At 52.9% G+C, this 19,651-nt stretch overlaps 1 protein-coding gene across 1 annotated transcript in view; it reads right to left on the minus strand.

Annotated features, from left to right (window-relative positions):
* DNAH1 (dynein axonemal heavy chain 1) overlaps positions 1 to 16,526 on the minus strand; it is an 84,017-nt gene extending 67,491 nt beyond the window's left edge. Inside the window, exons 1-2 of the mRNA XM_082348268.1 lie at positions 1,571 to 16,526; positions 486 to 558 (exon numbers count right to left, since the gene is read on the minus strand). Of these exons, the coding sequence (XP_082204394.1) occupies positions 486 to 558; positions 1,571 to 1,906 (409 nt within the window). The 5' untranslated portion in view covers positions 1,907 to 16,526. The remainder of the gene's footprint in view (positions 1 to 485; positions 559 to 1,570) is intronic.
* Between the last annotated feature and the right edge of the window lie 3,125 nt (positions 16,527 to 19,651).

Genomic DNA, 19,651 nt, shown 5'->3' on the forward strand with positions numbered 1-19,651 from the left:
CCTGCCCCACACCTTACAAGACTCATCACGGAGCTTGAGAGGAGTGTCCTCCTTCCCCTCTTTGGCAGTGAAATCCTGGGCGCCTTCCTGCTCCAAGCCCTGTTCTAGGTGCTGCAGCCCGAGCCAGGTAACAACTCAGACACAGTCCTGACCTCCTCCAAGCCCACGTTCCACGTTCCAGAAAACACACATGTCAATATCCTACTGTCCCCAGCCAGGCAGAGGGAAATGGGGACCTGGCCTTCAGCAGCCCCACCGTACCACAGTGCCCTTGTCACACACAGCTCTGCCAAGAGTCACAATTAAGCAGCTGTGCTTCACCGAGCACTCACCATGAGCTGGGCCCCTGCAAAGCACCTTGTTTCCTGTTATCCCCATTTCACAGTTGAGGAGATTGAAACCCTCAGCCAAGAGGAGACAATCTCCCCAAGGCCAGAGGCCCTGCTTCTAAAGGCACCCACCCACCCAGCCCCCTGGGCACTGACCTCTTGGGGTGAACTTGTCAAGGTTGGCCTGCCGCAGGAGGTCCTGGTTTGTGCAGGGGCCACGACACACTTCCTGAAACCAAACCCCATAGCCCTGAGGGAGAGTAAACATCCCAAGGACAGGCAGGATCTGGTAGGGCCCCCAAGGCCAGGTGTCTCTCCCAAGCCCACCAGAGAGCATCCCAGGGGCACAGGGACAGGGATGAGGAAGAATCAGTGAAGAGGAGTTTGCACAATTCCTCATTCAGAGGCCACAGTAGGTGACAAGCTGTGGCCACCTGGGACACCCCTGGCCCAACCCCATTCTGGTCGTGCACAGTCCCCCTCCTCACTCTGAGAACACTCCTGCTGTGTGTCCAGGGGCTGAGCCACAAGACAGAGGTACTGTAAGGCCTGCAGGTGTCTCTGTGTATTCCTCCACTGCCAAGGGCACTCTGGGACCTCTGGCACAGTGGGTATCAATGGGTCCTCACCCTATCTCTATCGGCCCCTCCCCTGCCTAAAACCATCCTAAGGCTGTCTGGGACGCACAGGGCTCTTTGAACTCTCCCCTAGTTATACCCCTTCTTCGTCTTCCCCTGCCCTCCATCTCTCTCCTCTTATTTCTACTCTCCTCCTCCATGTGGGCCATGGCCTCTGTCAGGGATCTCAAGGCTCTCTATCTTCTGTTCTCCCTGCCTGGAACACTCCCCGCAGCCCCTATCTTACCCAGCAAATTCATACCTATCTTGTAAATCTCAGCAGTACACCACCTTGTCCCAGGACCCCCTCCCCCACCAGAGCTGGGGCCGGGGGAGGGAGTATTTCCCCACCAAAGCCATTGCCCCATGACAATAGGCATATGGATGACAATCCTGGTGTATTGTCACTAGGGCTTAGTCCAGGGCCTGTCACATAGCAGGTGCTCAGTAATGAATTGTTGAATGAATGGACAGAGATGGATGGTCAGAAGGATGGGCAGATGGGTGAGTGGGTGGAAAATTGCTAGACAGATAGGTGGATGGATGGATGGATAAAAGGAAGAAAGGGCAAAAAGAACCCACAAGGAAGGCTCAGGCTTGGTAGGGTATGGCTGCCACACTCACCCCAAGTTTATCCAAGCTTCCAGGGCTGAGGATGTCAGAGTAGAACCCACGCTGCTTCATCAGTGGGTACTTCTTATCAGTGCCTGTCAGGAGCAACTTCCGGGGCTGCCCCAAGTCTGAGGGCGTGGGTGGGGCTGCAGTCAGGGGCAAAGGTGGGGTCTTGGGGTCAGGGCTTGGAGGAAGCTTCTCCGACCCAGAATCTGGTCCCTGAAGAATGCTCCCCAGGTTATGCTCCAGGTCTCTCAGACTACACTCATGGCCCACAGGAGTACTGCTGCACTCTGGGCCCTGAGGGGTCCTTCCTGGGCTGTGGCCTTCTCTGTTAGGCTGCTCCATGCTGCTTCTCAGGGTGATGTCCCAGCCAGAGCTCCTAGGAGAAGATACTGGTGTCACTGGGCCCTTGCCAACCTCTGCTCATCCCCCAGGGCCACCAGGATACAGGGATGCCTAGTCTGCCACCCCACAACAAGCCCCAGCCCCCAGGCATAGATAACGGAGGGAAGGAGTACTCTTCTAATCTAATCACAGAGTGCCAGGAAGGTCCTGCCAGGAGACAGCAGGGCCTTCCCTAGAAGCTGTGTGAGAAATGAGACCCCAGAGTCAGAGGTTGAACACTCTATAGATGCCCCCAACCCTGTGCATCCTTCTGTACTTTCCCACCCTTCTCCCCTGTGTTACAGAGCAAGGCCGGGCTTCTCACAAGGGGAGATAAAGAGGGAGGCCCAGAGTTCACTCACTCAATGAAGAGCCCTGTTTGGTTTTCTCCAAAATAACTTTCATCCAGCTGCCCCTGGATGAAAGTGCCCCTTATCCCCATTCCCCCAACCCCAGCCCCACCCTACCCAGTCCTGCCGGACTGCCCTGACTCTTCCCAGTGTGGGGCACTGGGCCATGCCCTGCATCCCCCATGCCCATCTCCCTACCCATGCCCATCTCCCTACCCATGCCCATCTCCCTTACCTTACCCCAGGAGCCAGAGAACTAAATCACCTCCTGAGAGGTACCCTGACCCTCTGTTGGCCCACAGATACCTCTGCCAGCAACAGAAAGCTATTCATCCACACCCTGGCTCTCAGGATCAACCCAGCTAATGAAACTGACACCCTCTTGTCTCCCCACAGGGAACAACAGATGCACCACTGGATTGCATGCACAGCCCGAGGATGAGGGTTTCCAGAGTTTTTATTGTGCAGCAAGCGAGCCCTTGCCAAGCCACTGCTGCTTTTGGCCACCTCAAAATGCACCACCAGGGGAAATCCTTGGTCAGGGGAGCACTATAAGAAACTAGATAAGGGTATGAGGAAGAAGAGGTTTGTGTGTAATGCTGGTGCAAAAACAAAAAAGGCAGTCAGGGAGATCAGATCAAGATGGCAGAGCAGTAGGATGTAGAGCTCACCTTCTCCCACAAATGCATCAAAAATACATCTACATGTGGAATGTTCCTCACAGAATATCTACTGAATGCTGGCAGAAGACCTCAGACTTCCAAAAGAGCAAGAAAATCTCCACGTAACTGGGAAGGACAAAAGAAAAAAAGAAAAAATGAGAGAAAGGAAACAGGACAGGACCTGCACCCCTGGGAGGGAGCTGTGAAAAAGGAAAGGTTTCCACACACTGGGAAGTCCCCTTACTGGTGAGGAGATCAGCCTGGACAGAGGGGGAGCTTTGGGGGAGAACGCAGCAAGCAACGGGTTTTTGGAGGACAAAGCAGAGAGAGATCTGCATAGATGGTCAGGGCCATCACCTGGCACTCCCCAGCCTGAGATGCTCATCCACTGAGGCGGGCGGGGGCTGGGTGCTGAGGCTTGAGTTTTGGAGGTCAGACCAGGGAGAGGACTGGGATTGGCTGTGTCAAGAAAGCCTGAGGGGGCCAGGGTGTGGTCGCCACAGCCGAGGGAGTCCGGGGATGAAGCCTGGGCCCGCCAGAGTGGCAAGGCTGGGGGCCACCCCCATGAGGAGAGGGGCGGGCCCGCCATAGGAGCTTCTTTCTCCCAGGCTCACTATCTGGCGGCAGGGCACCGCCTACAAGAGCTCCAGGGGTGGGTGGAGGGTCCTCCTTCCAGGGAGCACACGGCCTGCCGTGGCCACCACCAATGAGGGTCCCGCCACTGGGAGCCAACCTCTGTCCCCACCCTCCTGGGAGTGTGCACGGGGGCTGTGCATCTGCATACCCCCTATCAAGGGGATAACGACCAGCACACCCTGAAGAAAGAGAGGGCAAGCATCCAAGCCAAAAACAGCCCTCATGCCAAAAAAATATTAAACCCACACAAGCTATCAGGGATGCTCCCACATATAAATAGCCCTTCAAGACTATAGTGGATAATTGTTTCTCCTAAACACACAGAGTAAGAGAAATACAAGCAAAATGAAGAAGCAGAGGAACCACCACCAGTTAAAAGACCAAGAGAATTCCCCTGAAGGAATAAACAATGAAACAGACCTCTTCAGTCTTATAGACACCGAATTTAAAAAGGAGGTAATGAGGGACTTCCCTGGTGGCGCAGTGGTTAAGAATTTGCCTGCCAATGCAGGGGACACAGGTTCGAGCCCTGGTCTGGGAAGATCCCACATGCCACGGAGCAACTAAGCCCGTGTGCCACAACTACTGAAGCCTGCGCACCGCAACTACTGAGTCCATGTGCCACAACTACTGAAGTCCACGCACTCTAAGGCCTGCATGCCACAACTACTGAGGCTGCACGCTGCAACTACTGAAGCCCATGCAGCTAGAGCCCATGCTCTGCAACAAGAGAAGCCACCGCAATGAGAAGCCCGTGCACCACAACAAAGAGTAGCCCCTGCTCACTGCAACTAGAGAAAGCCCGTGCACAGCAACGAAGACCCAATGCAGCAAAAAATATAAAAAATAAATAAATAATTTTTTTTTTTAAAAGGCAGCAGAGATCCTAAATGATACAATAGAACAGTTAGACTTAATATTTTCAGGACATTACGTAAAAAAAAAAAAAAACAGAATACACATTCTTTTCAAGTGCACATGGAACATTCTCTAGGACTGACCACATACTAGGGCACAAAACTAATCTCAACAAATTTAAGGGTATAGAAATTATTTCAAGCATCTTCTTTGACCACAAGGGCATGAAAATAGAAATCAACCACAGGAAAAGAAATGAGAAAAAATGATTACATGAAGACTAAACAACAAGCTACTAAAAAAGACAATGGGTCAATGAGGAAATCAAAAAGGAAATTAAAAAATACCTTGAGACAAATGACAATGAAAACACAACCATACAAAATCTATGGGATGCAGCAAAAGCAGTTCTTAGAGGGAAGTTCATAGAGATACAGGCCTTCCTCAAAAAACATGAAAAATCTCAAATAAACAGCCTAATCTACCACCTAAAAGAACTAGTAAAAGACGAACAAACAAAACCTCAAGTCAGCAGAAGGAAAGAAACATTAAAGATAGGGAGAAAATAAATAAAACAGATTTTTAAAATATAGGAAGAAATCAATAAAACCAAGAGCTGGTTCTTTGAAAGGGTAAACAAAAGGGATAAACCTCTGGCCAGGCTTACCAAGAAGAGAAAAGAGAGAACACAAATAAACAAAATAAGAAATGAAAAAGGAGAAATATCAACTGATACTGCAGAAATACAGAAAACCATGAGAGGATACTATGAACAATTATATGCCAACAAATTTGACAACCTAGAAGAAATGGACAATTTTCTAGAAACATACAGCCCACCAAAATTGAATCAAAAAGAAATAGATAATTTGAACAGACTGATCACTAGAAGTGAAATAGAATCTGCAATTAAAAACAAAAAACAAAAAAACTTCCTACAAACAAAAGTCCAGGACCAGATGGCTTCACAGGTGAATTCCACCAAACATACAAAGAAGAACTTATACCGATTCTTCTCAAACTCTTCCAAAAGAGGAGGGAACACTCCCAAAAGACATTCTATGAAGCCACCATCACCCTGATACCAAAACCAGACAAAGACACCACCAAAAAAAGAAAATTACAGGCAATTTCTGATGAATATAGATGCAAAAATTCTCAACAAAATATTAGCAAACTGAATCCAAGGACACATAAAGAAGATCATACACCGTGACCCAGTTAGATCACCTGGTAGCCATTTTGGTTTGCGTCAGAGGAAGCTTCAGGTTGGATTCACTGACATTCAACCGCACGTGACCTGACCACCCACCAAGCACTGGGCTGGATGGACACAGATGAACAAGGGTATTTGATCCTCACTACAGGTACTACTAGAATCACCAATCCACAAACAAGGAAACTAAGGTCCAGAGACGTCAAGAAACTTGGAAAAGACACACAGCCAAGAAGTGGCAGAACCAGAATAGAAACTGAGGTCTCCGCCTCTGGCTGACCCAAAGATTGCTGTCCTTAGCACCACAACAGTGGTTCTCAAACTGTGTGCCAAGGAGCCCTGAGGTTCTGCAAGGTGAGTGCCTAAGCAGGAGGGCTTCTGAGCCACCCACCCGTGATTCAACAAGGATCCTGCACCCTTATCGGTTTCACATATTCTGTTCGTGCTCAAATGCAGCAATTTTCAAGTAACACTGATCTCTGGAATCTCGACACCTAGCACGGGACTGGCATGGGCTTGGCACATGGTAGGTGCCTAGAAAGTGGTGAATGATTGTGAGAATGAACGAATGAATGAATGGGGTAAGTAAAGGAAGGAAGTTGATCTCTGTAAGCTCTGTGAGACAGATGCAGCAGTACTCTGCCAATTTACAGATGGGAACCAAAAGGACTAAGAAGATTGGACGTGGTCGGGCTCAGGAGAGGCACTGGTGGCTGATAAGGACCAGAATCCTGGCTTTTTCCCTGCATGGGAAACGACAGGGAGAGGACTACATTCTCAGCATGGGGTGTGGTCACTATGGGACTTATCTGCAAGGTTGTTTAAAAGTGCACCCCACTCCCTTCCCACTGGCCAAGGCAGAGAAACGGCATGGGGGCTCGTGGACAGGGATGTGGACCCTGGGCCGGGAGGGCGTCCTCCTTTCTGTGCATTTGCCCTCTGAGACTTATCGAGGTCCCCCTGCAGGCGCTTGCCCCGCCATCCCGTGGGCCCACCGACCTACCGGCTCCACCGCACAAGTTGTGGGGTCCCGCTGCCCGTTTCTAGGGAGGGACGCCGGGCCCGTTGCTAAGGGGCGGGACCATCCGGCAAGGCTGGAGGGAGCTTCCGCCAGTGAACCTCCGCAGGTCTGCACTAGCCTCCCTACACACTCCTGACTTGGTTCCTCCCGCCCCAACTCACGCGGCTTCCCCCACCCAGAGCTTCGCCACCTCCGAGGGGCGGGTTCGGGGCCAGCGGGAAAGTGTCAGCCGTCTAGGCTCTCAAATCCAGGCTCCATTATCCATCTCCCCTCCCAGACTTTTCTAGAGAAAGAGACAAAACAGCCAAATGCTGTTTTCAAAGTGCGACAACTCTGATTGAATCCTGTTTAAAAGAAAAAAAAAAAGCTATGTAAACAACGTGGGAATAAAAATTGGGGAAATTTACCGGAAAGGGTCGTTTCTGTTCCCCCGGAGGCTCAGCTTAAACACACACACATACATACACAGCCGGGCTGCAACTCCACCTCAGCCCTCCGCCGGGTGGGCAGTGGATGAACCTCCCCCGCCCCCCCCCCCGCCCCCGCCAGGTGCCCATCTGCTCCAAGACCTGGCATGGGTTCAGGCTTAGATCCTCCTTCCTGCCCTGGATATTATTGTTAATTTTCTCAGATGTGATAATGTTATTGTGGTTATACAGAAGACTGTCCTTGTTTTAGCTGATGTGCACTAAAGAATTTAAGGACAAATGTCAGGATGTCTGCTGCTGGGACTTCCTTTCACATGGTTCAGCAAAATTTATACATAGATAACTATATAGAGAGAGGAGATAAAGCAAAAGTGGTCCAATACTGATAATTAGGGGATCTGAAGGTATACAGATGCCCACTCTACCCACCAGTCTTTTCATTTTTCTATAAGGAAAAGAGGTGGGTTACAAACCAAAGAAAATGTAAAAATCACTCCACCTTAATCTGAGAATCCCTGCCCAGAGCCTTCTCAGAACTGGCCTCATTTCATAGATGGGGAAACTGAGGCTTGGTAAGACAGGTTAGTGTTGGGGGAGGTGGTAGGACCTGATGCTCATCATGCAAATGCCCGATTTTATTTGACATTTTAGTAATGCTGACTTGGTGCCAGGCCTGTGCTGGGGACTAAGTGTCCAGATTTGAACTGGACGCTGTCCCTACCATAAAATGTCTACTAAGTGGGAGACAGCCAGAGAGACCAGGCCACAAAGAACCCAGAGGCAGGGTATAAGCTGTGACTAGAGAGAATGATTCAGCCTTTGCACTGACTTCTGCTTCCTCTGTCCAGAACATCTCTCTCCACCAACTCCTACTCCTGGCCAACTCCTATTCATCCTTCAAGACCCAATGCTGATATAACCTTTCCTGAGCCTGAACCATAGTTTACTTTGCTTTTCTTGTTGGCATTCACACAATAGGTACTTGGTGACCATAGCAGAAGGAAGGAAAGAGTGTGAGGGGGATTGAAGGCAAGAATGGCCACAGCTCTTCGAGGGGACAGAGACTCCCAAAGCCCTGTTTTGGGCAGCTTGGCTCCTCTGTAGGTCTGGGGATAGGCTGTGTACCCCAATCAGCCTGTGGAGAGGCACCTGCTTCCCCTCTTTTGCCTGCCACTTCCCACACCGGGTACAGCTGTCCGAAAAGCTGCAGTACCCATCCAGTTACCAAGGCAACATCAGCCCATGGTGGGACGTCAGGGATGACAGGGGCAGAGCACTAATCCTGGAAAGTTGCCAAGCAACACAGCGGGTTGGTGACATCACAGGGGCCATGGCTTCTGGACAGATGGACAGGCCACTGTGGAAAGGGTCCACTCTCAGGAGATCTAGCTTACAGAGTCCCTCACCCTCTACTATGCAATGGTTACTGCTGTATCCCTCAACTGGAGATGGGCTTGAGTGGCAGGGACCAGGGGGTACTGCTTTCCCCAGCAGCCCTGCCAGCTCCACCTTGCCCCTCTACAGGTGTGGACAGTGGATGTGACTGCGTCCTTCCTCAGCAGGGGACTGTGGGTCAGTCCCTGCTCTCCTGAGTCTCAAGTGCCTACTTTCAAATGCCATCTTCTCCAATGGCAGGGCATGGGTTCAGGCTTTGATCTTCCTGCCCTGCCCTAGAAGTCACCATGTCTACCTGTTTCCTGGGAGAGGAACAAGGGGCTGAGCTCTGACCCCACCCTGGGCTCCTACCCCTCCTGTGGTGGGAGGGCAGTCTTCTGCCCTATATGAGCTGGAAGGGAGGCCAGCCTTGCTCTTGTTGAAATGGGGAGAGACTGGCTTCCTGAAAGAGTTGGCGGCCAGGGAGGGGACGACTTAGGCAGACAGGCTGCTTAGGGCACCCTGGCCCAGGCCCATGCCTTTGGACCAGGGGTCTGAGGGGCATGGCAGGCCTGGGCTCCCCCCTCCCCTGTGCCTTCCTGCTGGCAGCACTGAGGCCGGGAGGAATGCTTTACTAGCTGCAGAGATGAAAGCCTTGTGTGAACAGGCAGCAGAATGGGCCCTTCACGTGGCCGACAAGCCAGAACGGAGGGTGACAGTCATTCAGACAGTGTGGCTGGAGCTACCCGCTCTCCACCTGCCCCCAGTTGGCCTCTTGCACCCCAGGATCTCTCTCTGGTTTGCTAGGCCAGGAGCTCTGAGCTGCTGCCAAGAGAAACCAAGTCACAGGCATGGAGGGTATCAGAGAGAGAGCCGGGCAAGGGCTGAGGCACGCCTTCTCCCCAGGCCTCCCCTGATCCTCCCCTTCTCTGCCATTGGCCAGCTGGCCTCAGCAGCTCTGACAGCATTTTCTCTGATGAATAAAAATGGAGACAAATTAATTCTCTTTTCATCCACATGGTCAGCTTGACAGACAATACCTTGAAAGCCCAGAGCTCAGGGAGGAGGAGTGGAAAGGAGTTCCTGGGGGGTTGGAGGATTGAGGACCAGTCACCCATGAATGCTCAGCCCCCAGTCCAATCCCACTCCCACCTATATCCATGTGGAGCTTCGCAGACAGAATCTCCTCCCTCTTTTCGTTTATCTACCACTTTCCATCTCATCTCAAGCTACACCTCCTCAGGAAGCCCTCCCTGATTGCCTCAATCCACAGAATATGCTCACGTTCTCCTCAGGGGACCAGAGTCAGTACCACTCAGCAGGCAATCATGCAATGGTGTCTGCTGCATCCCCCAACTGAAAGGTGAGCTTGCGTGGTGGGGACCAGGGGTGCTGCTTTTCCCAGCAGTCATGCCAGCTCCATCACTCCTGCAAGATCCCATAGGAAATGCTGAGGAGACAGAGCAATCACACCAGGCCATCACCCTGAAGATGGTGGCCGCCAACATCTGCCCAGCTGCACATGACCACACTTTACACCCTCTTCCCCAGCCTACCTCCTCCCTCTGACCTGCAATTCCAGACCACACCAGTGAACAAGGTCCAGGATGCTGAGGTTCTGCTCACCAGGAGCAGCAGCCAGGAGGGGTTCCTACCAGTCCCTAAATGCCTGGGCCAAAGCTCCAAATGACAAGCCCCGAGACAGTGATATCTCGCGCAAGACATTTCTGTGGGGCCTGAGGAGCTGCAGAAAGCTGTTTATCGTAATTAGGCTCTGAGCGCCTCTGATTTCCACTTGTCCCCAAGCAGCTCATTGAGCATCGGTGGAATGATCTCTTTGCAGGGTGGGTGGCCTCATCATCTCAGCCCTGTGACCCACTAGGTACCCCCATCCCACCCCTCCTGGGAGCCTGAGTTTGCTGAGTCTGGGGACCAGACTGCCATTCTGACTTTTTCTCCACCTCTAAAAAGGTCTATGAACCCAGCAGGAGGCCTGGGTTCTGCAGCCGACTCACTGGGCAAGTCTCTTTTCTTGCCAGGCCTTAGTTTTTCCATCTGCATATTGGAGAACACAAATCTTGCCCAGCCCTGAACCTGGGCCTCCTGTACAGAATGGTCTGAGGTACACCAGGACTGTTACCCTACCCCAAATACCTCCATTCTTGGCAAAAGCTTTGCCTTTCCCAGACCTCTGGGAGGAAGTGTGTAAGAAATTCCAACAGTCATAGCAGCACTATTCACAATAGCCAAAACATGGAAACAACCTAAATGTCCATCAACAGATGAATGGATAAAGAAGATGTGGTACATATACACAATGGAATACTACTCAGCCATAAAAAAGAATGAAATAATGCCATTTGCAGCAACATGGATGCAACTAGAGATTATCATACTAAGTGAAGTAAGTCAGAAAGAGAAAGACAAATACCATATGATATCACTTATATGTGAAATCTAAAATAGGGCACAGGGACTTCCCTGGTGGTCCAGTGGTTGAGAATCCATTTTGCAATGCAGGGGACACCAGTTCGATCCCTAGTCAGGAAACTAAGATCCCACATGCTGCGGGGCAACTAAGCCCACGTGCCACAACTAGAGAGCCCATGCACTGCAACAAAGAGCCCACACGCTGCAACTAAGACCTGACATAGCCTATCTATAAATAAATAAGTAAATAAATAAATAAATTAGTGTTATAAAATAATAAAATAAAATAGGGCACAAATGAACCTATCTACAAAACAGAAACAGACTCACAGACATAGAGAACAGACTTGTGGTTGCCAAAGGGGAGATGGGGAGGGAAGGACTAAGAGTGTGGGATTAGCAGATGTAAACTATTATACATAGGATGGATAAACAACAAGGTCCTACTGTATAGCACAGGGAACTATATTCAATATTCTGTGATAAAACAATGGAAAAGAATATTTAAAGAAAGAATGTCTATATGTATATAACAGAGTCACTTTGCTGTACAGCAGAGATTGGCACAATACTGTAAATCAACTATACTTCAGTTTAAAAAAATTAAAAAAAAAAACAAAAAAAAAGAAACTCTGACCGGTCAGCAAAAATAAGTTTGTTCAAGAGAGGGAGTTCCTCATTATCAGAGAGGTGGGGCCACGGTTAGCAGTGATGGCCTGGGGGTGTTCAAACAGCCAGGGCGGCAGCTGGAGCTGGCAGTCTCCTCGGCAACCTGCTTCCACACTCAAGGTCGGCAAACTGAGGTGGCAAGAGGGGAGAGGGCCTCACCCAAGGTCACAGCAGAGTAGGATGGGAACCTGGGGCTGGCCTGCAGGGTGTAGGGAGACACTAGAAGGGGGAGACAACACAAAGACCAGTGACCACAGGCATCTCCTTCCCTCTCCAGGAAGGGGAGGGGCATCCTTCGGAGCTTTCCACTCCTCCTGTCCCCTTGTCCCTCCTCCATTCCACCAGCCGGTTGCGGTTGCGACGGAGGTGGTATCAGACAGCCAGATACAGATAGTTCCTAGGATCTCAGTGTCCCCACCTGAACTGGCTGTTGGATCACCAGGGACCCCCAGGCCATCCTTTCCTCATGGGGGGTCCTTGCCCCAGTGTCCTCTTTCCCTGATACTCCTAACAAGCCACTCAAGAACCTGGCACTGGGCCCAAAAGACCCATGATGGACAAAATATTGGAATCAAGCACATTCCTGCAACCCAGTGTGGCATTTGGGTTCGAACCAGCAATGGAGGTCATTTTGCTTCGCCAAATTATCCTGACTCATATCCACCAAACAAGGAATGCATCTACATTTTGGAAGCTGCTCCACGTCAAAGAATAGAGTTGACCTTTGATGAACATTATTATATAGAACCATCATTTGAATGTCGGTTTGATCACTTGGGAGTTAAAGATGGGCCGTTTGGTTTCTCTCCACTTATAGATTGTTACTGTGGTGTGAAAAGCCCTCCATTAATTAGATCAACAGGGAGATTCGTGTGGATTAAGTTTAGTTCTGATGAAGAACTTGAAGGACTGGGATTTTGAGCAAAATATTCGTTTATTCCAGATCCAGACTTTACTTACCTAGGAGGTATTTTAAATCCCATCCCAGATTGCCAGTTTGAGCTGTCAGGAGCTGACAGAATAGTGCGTTCTAATCAGGTAGAACAAGAGGAAAAACCAAAACCCAGCCAAGCAGTTGACTGCATATGGACGATTAAAGCTACTCCAAAAACTAAGTTGACATGGAAAGTTGATCAAGGGACTTCCCTGGTGGCACAGTGGTTAAGAATCCACCTGCCAATGCAGGGGACACGGGTTCGAGCCCTAGTCTGGGAAGATCCCACATGCCGTAGAGCAACTAAACCCGTACGCCACAACTACTGAAGCCCACGCGCCTAGAGCCCGTGCTCCGCAACAAGAGAAGCCACCGCCATGAGAAGCCCGCGCACCACAAGGAAGAGTAGCCGCCACTTGCCACAACTAGAGAAAGCCCATGAGCAGCAACAAAGACCCAATGCAGCCAAAAATAAGTAAATAAATACATATATTTTTTTAAAAAAAGAACCTGGCACTGACAGGTCCCCTGCCCAGTTCCCCTGTACCCATGATGGGCCTCTGGGAAATGTCATCTCCACCTCTACACAGTGACTCTTAAGTGTGTAGGAGGCTTTCAGGTCTCCACATGGTCTAACAGAGGTGGCCCTGAGAGTATGACCCAAGACAGCCCCCTTCCCTCTTCTCTCTCCAACTGTCCACCCTGACCCAGCTCTGGGGACATCCTGGCCTCAGATCTCCTTCCAAGCAGAAGGAAACTTACTCTTGGAGACCCTGAGGGCAGAAACAGTTGCTCCCATTTTATAGGTGAGCAGACTGAGGTCCTGGAGTGGAGGTCTTGTCATGGACACACATGCTACTGGTAAGGCAGAGCTGGCTTGTCAGCTGGACCCTCTGCCCTTGACCAGGGCCGTCCCTGCTACCCATCCTGGTTGCACAGGATGCAACCCTGAGGTGGCCCTCAGAGCAGGCAGCTGGGCCTGGGGATGGGCAGGGAGTGCCTTGGGAAGGACGCCTGGGCTGGGGAGCAGGTGTAGTGGGGGGGCAGCAGGTGCAGGATAATGGGGCCACCAGAGGAGGCCCAGGGAGCAGGTGCCACCATGGGGGGTGAGGTTGTCATTGTTCTTCCGGCTCTTGTGGGCCCCGAGCAGGAGGGGCATCTCTGTGAGCCCCTGGGCCACCTTGGCTCATGCTCAGAGGTCGTCCAGATGCCTGGGCTCAGGCACACAGCCAAGCCCCTCCCCTGGGTCCCAGCAACCCACCAGGTTGCCATGACAACCAGCACTTTCATCCTTGTCCCTTTGTCTGGTCACGGTCCAGCTTTTGTGACCAAGCCATAATTCGGGGGTGGAGAGAAAGGGGCCTTGCCTCCAGACACACTCAGCTGGGGTAGAGTTGTGAACCCGAGGCAGAGGGGACTGGAGGGCAGCTTAAAGGAAACTGGAAAAGCTGGGCTTTGCTGGCCATCAACCCCTGCAGCCTCCTCCCTTGGCTGCTGACCACACTCTCAGAGCTGAGTCTGCGGGCCTGGGAGTGACCAGGGCCCCAGGCTCTCCTGTCCCCTCGCTGTATCTCATTTTCCCATCTATAAATGGACCACCCCTCTCCACTGATGCACCATGGCTGAACAATTTGATGACTTCCCTGTATAACTGAGGAAACCAAGGCACGGAGCCAAGCTGGGCCTTGGCCTGGATCACGCCACAGAGAGCAAGGGGAAGAGCCAGGCCTACTGGGGATCCAGGACCTCAAGCCATTAGGCCCCCACGCCAAATGACAAATCAAGCCCCACAGTTGTCCCTTCTCCTGACACCCCCATGGGGAGGAGCCTAGCCACCAGGACTAGACAGGGCTGGGAGCAGGCTGTGGCCGCCCTGGCCCCACCAGCTGTGTGACCGTGAGGAAGCCCCTTCTCCTCCTGGAGCCCCAGTCTGTAAAATCAAGGGTGTTGAGAGTAATGGGGAGCCCTCCCACCCACAGCTGGGGTGAGAATGAAGCAAGGCGCACTCTGCACAAAGCAGGCTCCATGCCGACCCCACAAACATCACACATCCTCCACTCCCAGCACCACCTCGGCCTGCCCAGAGGACTTGGCATCCCCATGTGTCCACCCTGCCGCCCTGCTCTGGGCCTTTGCACCTGTGGTCCCTCCCCTGTGGCGCTCTCCCCCCCTCACACAGGAATCTGGAAGTCCCAGGTCACCAAGAGTTGGAGAGCATGACCGCTGCTTAAATCTACAGGAATCCCCTAGAGACAAGTTCTGATGTTCAACAGGGAACCCCCGAGCAGAAGCAGAGCGTGCTCCGGGGATGGGATGGCACAGAAGAAGGGGAGCAGGATGGCTTTAGAGACTAGGCTGTCCTTTCTTCCTGGGCTGGCTCCTCTGATCTTTGAGGGGAGCCAGGAGTTCCTGCAAGCCTCCTGCCCCAGGCTTACCACCCCAGTATCGTGAGAGGAGTCTGGGCACCCCAACAATGATCAGCACAACCTTGAGGGTTTGGTGTGAGCTCCTGTAGGGTCTGCCGCCTTCCATGGGATTCAGGGCTCTCTCTGCAGGCCCCTTAGGCTCAGGACAGACACCCACCACCAGGGCAGCCCCACAGACATGACAGGGTCTGGGGATGTACCCCAGAGACACCTCTAGGCAGACACCTCAGTCAGGGTGGGTCTGCATCCCCCCTTCTCAGCCACCACTGGTCCCCCTGAATGAGACTAGAGGAGCAGAGGGCCACAGGGGAGGGTCTTGGGCTCTCCTGCAGTGCAGTGAACACTGAGCAGAGAACCGATTCCAAACAGCAGGGCCCCGGCCCCACGTCTCAACATGGCCCGGCCATCTCAAGAAAATGTCACTTCCTCTTCCCGTGAACATCTTCCTCTGGGATTAGCTCTGCATCTGTGCTGGATGTGCTGGGGTGGCAGCAGAGTCTGCTACCTGAGGCCATCAGGTGGGTGTTGGGGCCTGGGCTGAGGCTGCACCACTGGCGGCCCACGCCAGCAGGAGGACAATGCCCGCCTCTGTAGTTATTCATTATTGCTATGGGTTAGGAAGCTGTTACTGAGGAACTAGAATGTGTCATGAGGTTTATACATCATGTCATTTAATCCTCGCACCAGTCCTGGAAGATGGTGGCTATTATTGTTTCCCCTCTTACGAGTGAGGACACTGAAGCTCAGAAATGTTAAGCTTGGGAAAGGGGATCAGCAGACCCGCCTGAGGGGTGTGGGAGGGTAGGAGGGCATAGCTGAGGTCACCGTTAGGTAGAACACAGTGCAAGACAGATCTGGGCTCCGGGTAAAACATTCTGTGCAATGGCCTGAGCCAAGGGACTGGGCTATCCAGGTGGCAGGGAGCACCTGTCATGAGAGGCATGCAAGGAGAAGCTGGATGGGGTACCTGTTATTCAGGCATCAGGATGGAAACAGAGTCCCTGTCCAAAGCATGTGAGACCCTAAGGTGTCCATCTCAGCCTCACCCCAGTCCTGGAGGGTGCAGAGAAGGCAGCACCTCTCAGGTAGGGGTTGAAGGATGGAGGGGGACACACTGCCCAGACCATCCCCCTGTTGCCTCATCTCCAGGAGTGGCTTCCACTTTCCAAAGTATGTTTTAGTGAGAAGTTTCAGAGGACCAGGGACAAGGCACAGGTGGAAACACAAGACTGGGAGTGAGTACCCCAAATTTTGCATCCCAGGCACTTGAGTTGCCTCATCCTAGTGCCAGCCCTGTGGGGACACTTCAGGGCTCAGTCCCACTCCCACGTCCCCTCCCTAGGGAACTGACAGCTCTTCCTTCCCCACCCCTCACACCAAGCCCCATCAGTTCTACTCCTAAACATCCCTCAAATCCCCTCTTCTCCAGATCCACAGCCATGGCCCTGGGCACCACCTCCCTGGCCTCCCAGCCAGCAGTTACCAGTTCCTCTTACCCAGCAGCCCTTCTTAGACCCCTCCATGGCCCCTCCCTCTCCCTACTTGGCACCTTGTGCTGCCCTCTGGCCAGAGAGAGGCCCTTTTAGTTCCTGGTACACATCAGGTGCCTGCCCACTTCTCACCTGGATCATATTCACTGCAGCTCAGGCATTTTTCCTCCCAGGTCTGGGTTAAGCACCCCTGTGCTCCTATAGCCATGACAAAACTGTGTAGCCATGGCCATTAATATGTCTGCCTCAGGAATTCCCTGGCAGTCCAGTGGTTAGGACTCTGCGCTTTCACTGCCAAGGGCCCAGGATCAATCCCACAAGCCATGCAGTGCAACCAAAAGAAAAAAGAAAAAAAAGAAAAAATATATATACATACATATGTGTGTGTCTGCCTCCTCAGGGAGACCAAAGGCACCATGGGGCAGGGTCCAACCTGTCTCGCCCAGCCTTGCATCCCCAGCCCTGCTGCCTGGCACAGAGGAGATGCTCAGTGACCGAGAGCCAAATGGATGAATGAATGAGAGTGTGGCCAAGGCTGGAAGGGCTGTCCTATACAGGCAGGTCCCCGGGGTCAGCTGGGTGTAGAAGCCAGAGCAGGAAGTGGGCTTGGGGAGATGTCAGGGCAGGAGACTGACTGAGCCAGCAGGTCCTCTGCAGAGGCCCCAGATTTGTGTGGTCCCCCCTCCTACCCTGAAATGCAAAGAGGGGGCATCTCTAACAGCTACACATCTGCCAGAAAGGGACAGGAATTGGGGCCTTATTGCGAAGGGAGAGGGTGATTTAGGTGGATTCCTAGAGGTCTCACCCACTGCCTCTGAGTCACATCTTCCCTTTCAGCAAAGCCATTTTACAGTCGTCCTGGGGACCACCACGGGTGTGAGGGAATCCAAAGGTCCAGCCGCGGCCACCCACCCTGCTCAGCTGGAGGGGGGATGCCTGTTGGTGGCTTTGTACAGCCCCCAACCCCAACCCCAACCCCGACCCCTGCGCAGAAAACGAGCAAGTTTGAGAGGGCAGAAGGTTTCCCTGGGCTTGGTTGACCTTGAAACTCCAGCTACTGCTCTCTGTGGGTGGTCCCGGGCTAGCCCTCTGCTGCTTCATACTCCTCTCAGCTCAGTGGCAGCCTCCTGGACTTCCTGGCGGGCTTCCAGGCCGCAGAGGAAACCACCGCCTTTGCCACCACCACTACCGCTGCCACCACTGCTGCTGTGAAAATGCAATTACAGCAAACAGCCTCACTTGAGCCTCACCACCCACATCTGGAACTAATTAACTTAATTAGGCCTTAATGAGCTACACTGGTCAGAAGGCCTATTTTTACTTAATTATCCCCTAATGTGCTTGGCATGGAGGAGCCCGGGACCAGGAGGATGGCTTTGGTGGTGGCAGCCACCTCTTCTCCGTGCAGAAGGGACACCCAAGAGTCATGCCTGCAGGCCAGGAGTGAACCTCAAAGCTGAAAGTCGGAGAGTGGGGGTGAGCCAGGGGCCACAGGCCACCCCGTGGGAACAGCGCCCCTCTCCCAGCCCCATCATTCCAGCCACCCTGCCTCAGCTGGGGCTGAAGCCACACCCGGGCCCCCCTAGCCCTAGCACATCGCCCTGTTAGGATCTTCTGCATCGCACCTGCACCACATTATTCTTTTTCCTGACTCCCACTAGAGTATAGGTTCCACGAGGGTAAGGACTTCATCTTGGTCCCTACTGAATCTCCAGCCTAGAACAACATGTGCCTGGCACATAGTAAGGACTTTTTGTTGAATGGACGTTGAGGGAAGGCCTTGACTCTCTCAAAAACAGCCAGAGTCCCCAGCCCCTTCCTCGAGCTCCCCAGAGCCCACCCAAACACCTCACACCTGAAGATGACATCCCCACATCCTACTCTGGCCTCCCAGCCTCTGCTCACACTGGTCCTACCATCTGAAGTACATCCTCTGTGAACTGAAATTCTTGCCTGTCCCAGGCCCTGCAGGTGCCGTCTCCTGACCAGTGAGGAAGAGGGTTGGGACCTCTAATTGTTTGAACTTGGCTCTTCCTGGCACTTATCTCTGCCTACCCTTTGGAGGACACTCCTAGGGGCTGGGTCTGTCTGAACCCTGAGACCATGAGCCCCTGGATGTAGTGACCCTCATCTTTGCCGGCCCATCGCTCCCCACTTAACCCCAGTAACCAGGCCCAAGGTGGCTGGCCCATAGTCAACGATTAGCAAACAAGTTGGCCTCACCTTGATCATATGCCTCCAGACCCAGAGAGGGGCTTGGATGAAAGCCAAGTCCAGCCAGTTGCGGGTATTGCCTATAAGAGGGGGCACCAGTTAGTGGGAAGGTCTGGGATAGCCCCCAGAGCCCATGCCTCCCAGACAGGATTCCCCAGTTCAGAAGGGCAGGGGGCCCAGCCTGGGGCAGTTGGAATTGCCAGTCAGAGCTGTCTCCCCAGGGGGCCTGACCCACATGCAGGGCACAGGTGGGACAGAAAGAGGAGGGACAACTATGACGACATAATTTGGAGGGAGGGAAGAAAGATGTCACATTCCTTGGGTCCCACCTCCCTGGGGACTCTGGACAGTGTCAGGATGTCTGAAATCATAGACTCTCCCTTCACACAGGGATACTGAGGCCTGAGAGAGAGAATCCGCACAGGTGACCCAGCCAGGCAGAGTGTAGAGTTGCTGGGACCTGATTTTGGCTCTAACAGCACCTCTTGGAGGCCCTGGAGCCTCAGCTTGCCCATCTTTACAATGGTGGCACTGATTCCCATCTTCCCTCACTTCCTTCCCCCCCACCCCCACCCAGGAAAGCTGTGAGGCTCACTGAGGGGAAGGCTGTGGATGGTCTCAGGCAGGTCAGGGCCCCGCCTCCTGGCCTTGTGGAAGGAGGCAGGGGGTGGGGAGTGCAGAGGAGGCTGAGGGAGCAGGACTCTGGGGGCCCCCCCCCCGGTGATTCCCTGCCCCCTCCTAGGGGAAGGAGCCATGGGGCAGGAGACCTCCCTGAAGCTGAGGGGGAGCTGCCTGGGCTCGAGGAGTGTCTGGCCACGTTGGGCTGCCTCTTGGGTCAGCACTGCCACCATCAGATCTAACACCTCCCAAGCCTCAGTTTACCACAAGTCCAATGAGGATAGCAGTAATCAATCCAGTCCTTCCAGTCTGTGGCCTCAAAGAGCCACCCTGAGGGGCCAATAGGCTAGTGGCTGGTGTGAGCAGCAAAACCCTGAAGA

The sequence above is a fragment of the Balaenoptera borealis genome, assembly GCF_965194805.1.
Source record: "Balaenoptera borealis genome assembly, chromosome: 12".
Taxonomy (NCBI): domain Eukaryota; kingdom Metazoa; phylum Chordata; class Mammalia; order Artiodactyla; family Balaenopteridae; genus Balaenoptera; species Balaenoptera borealis.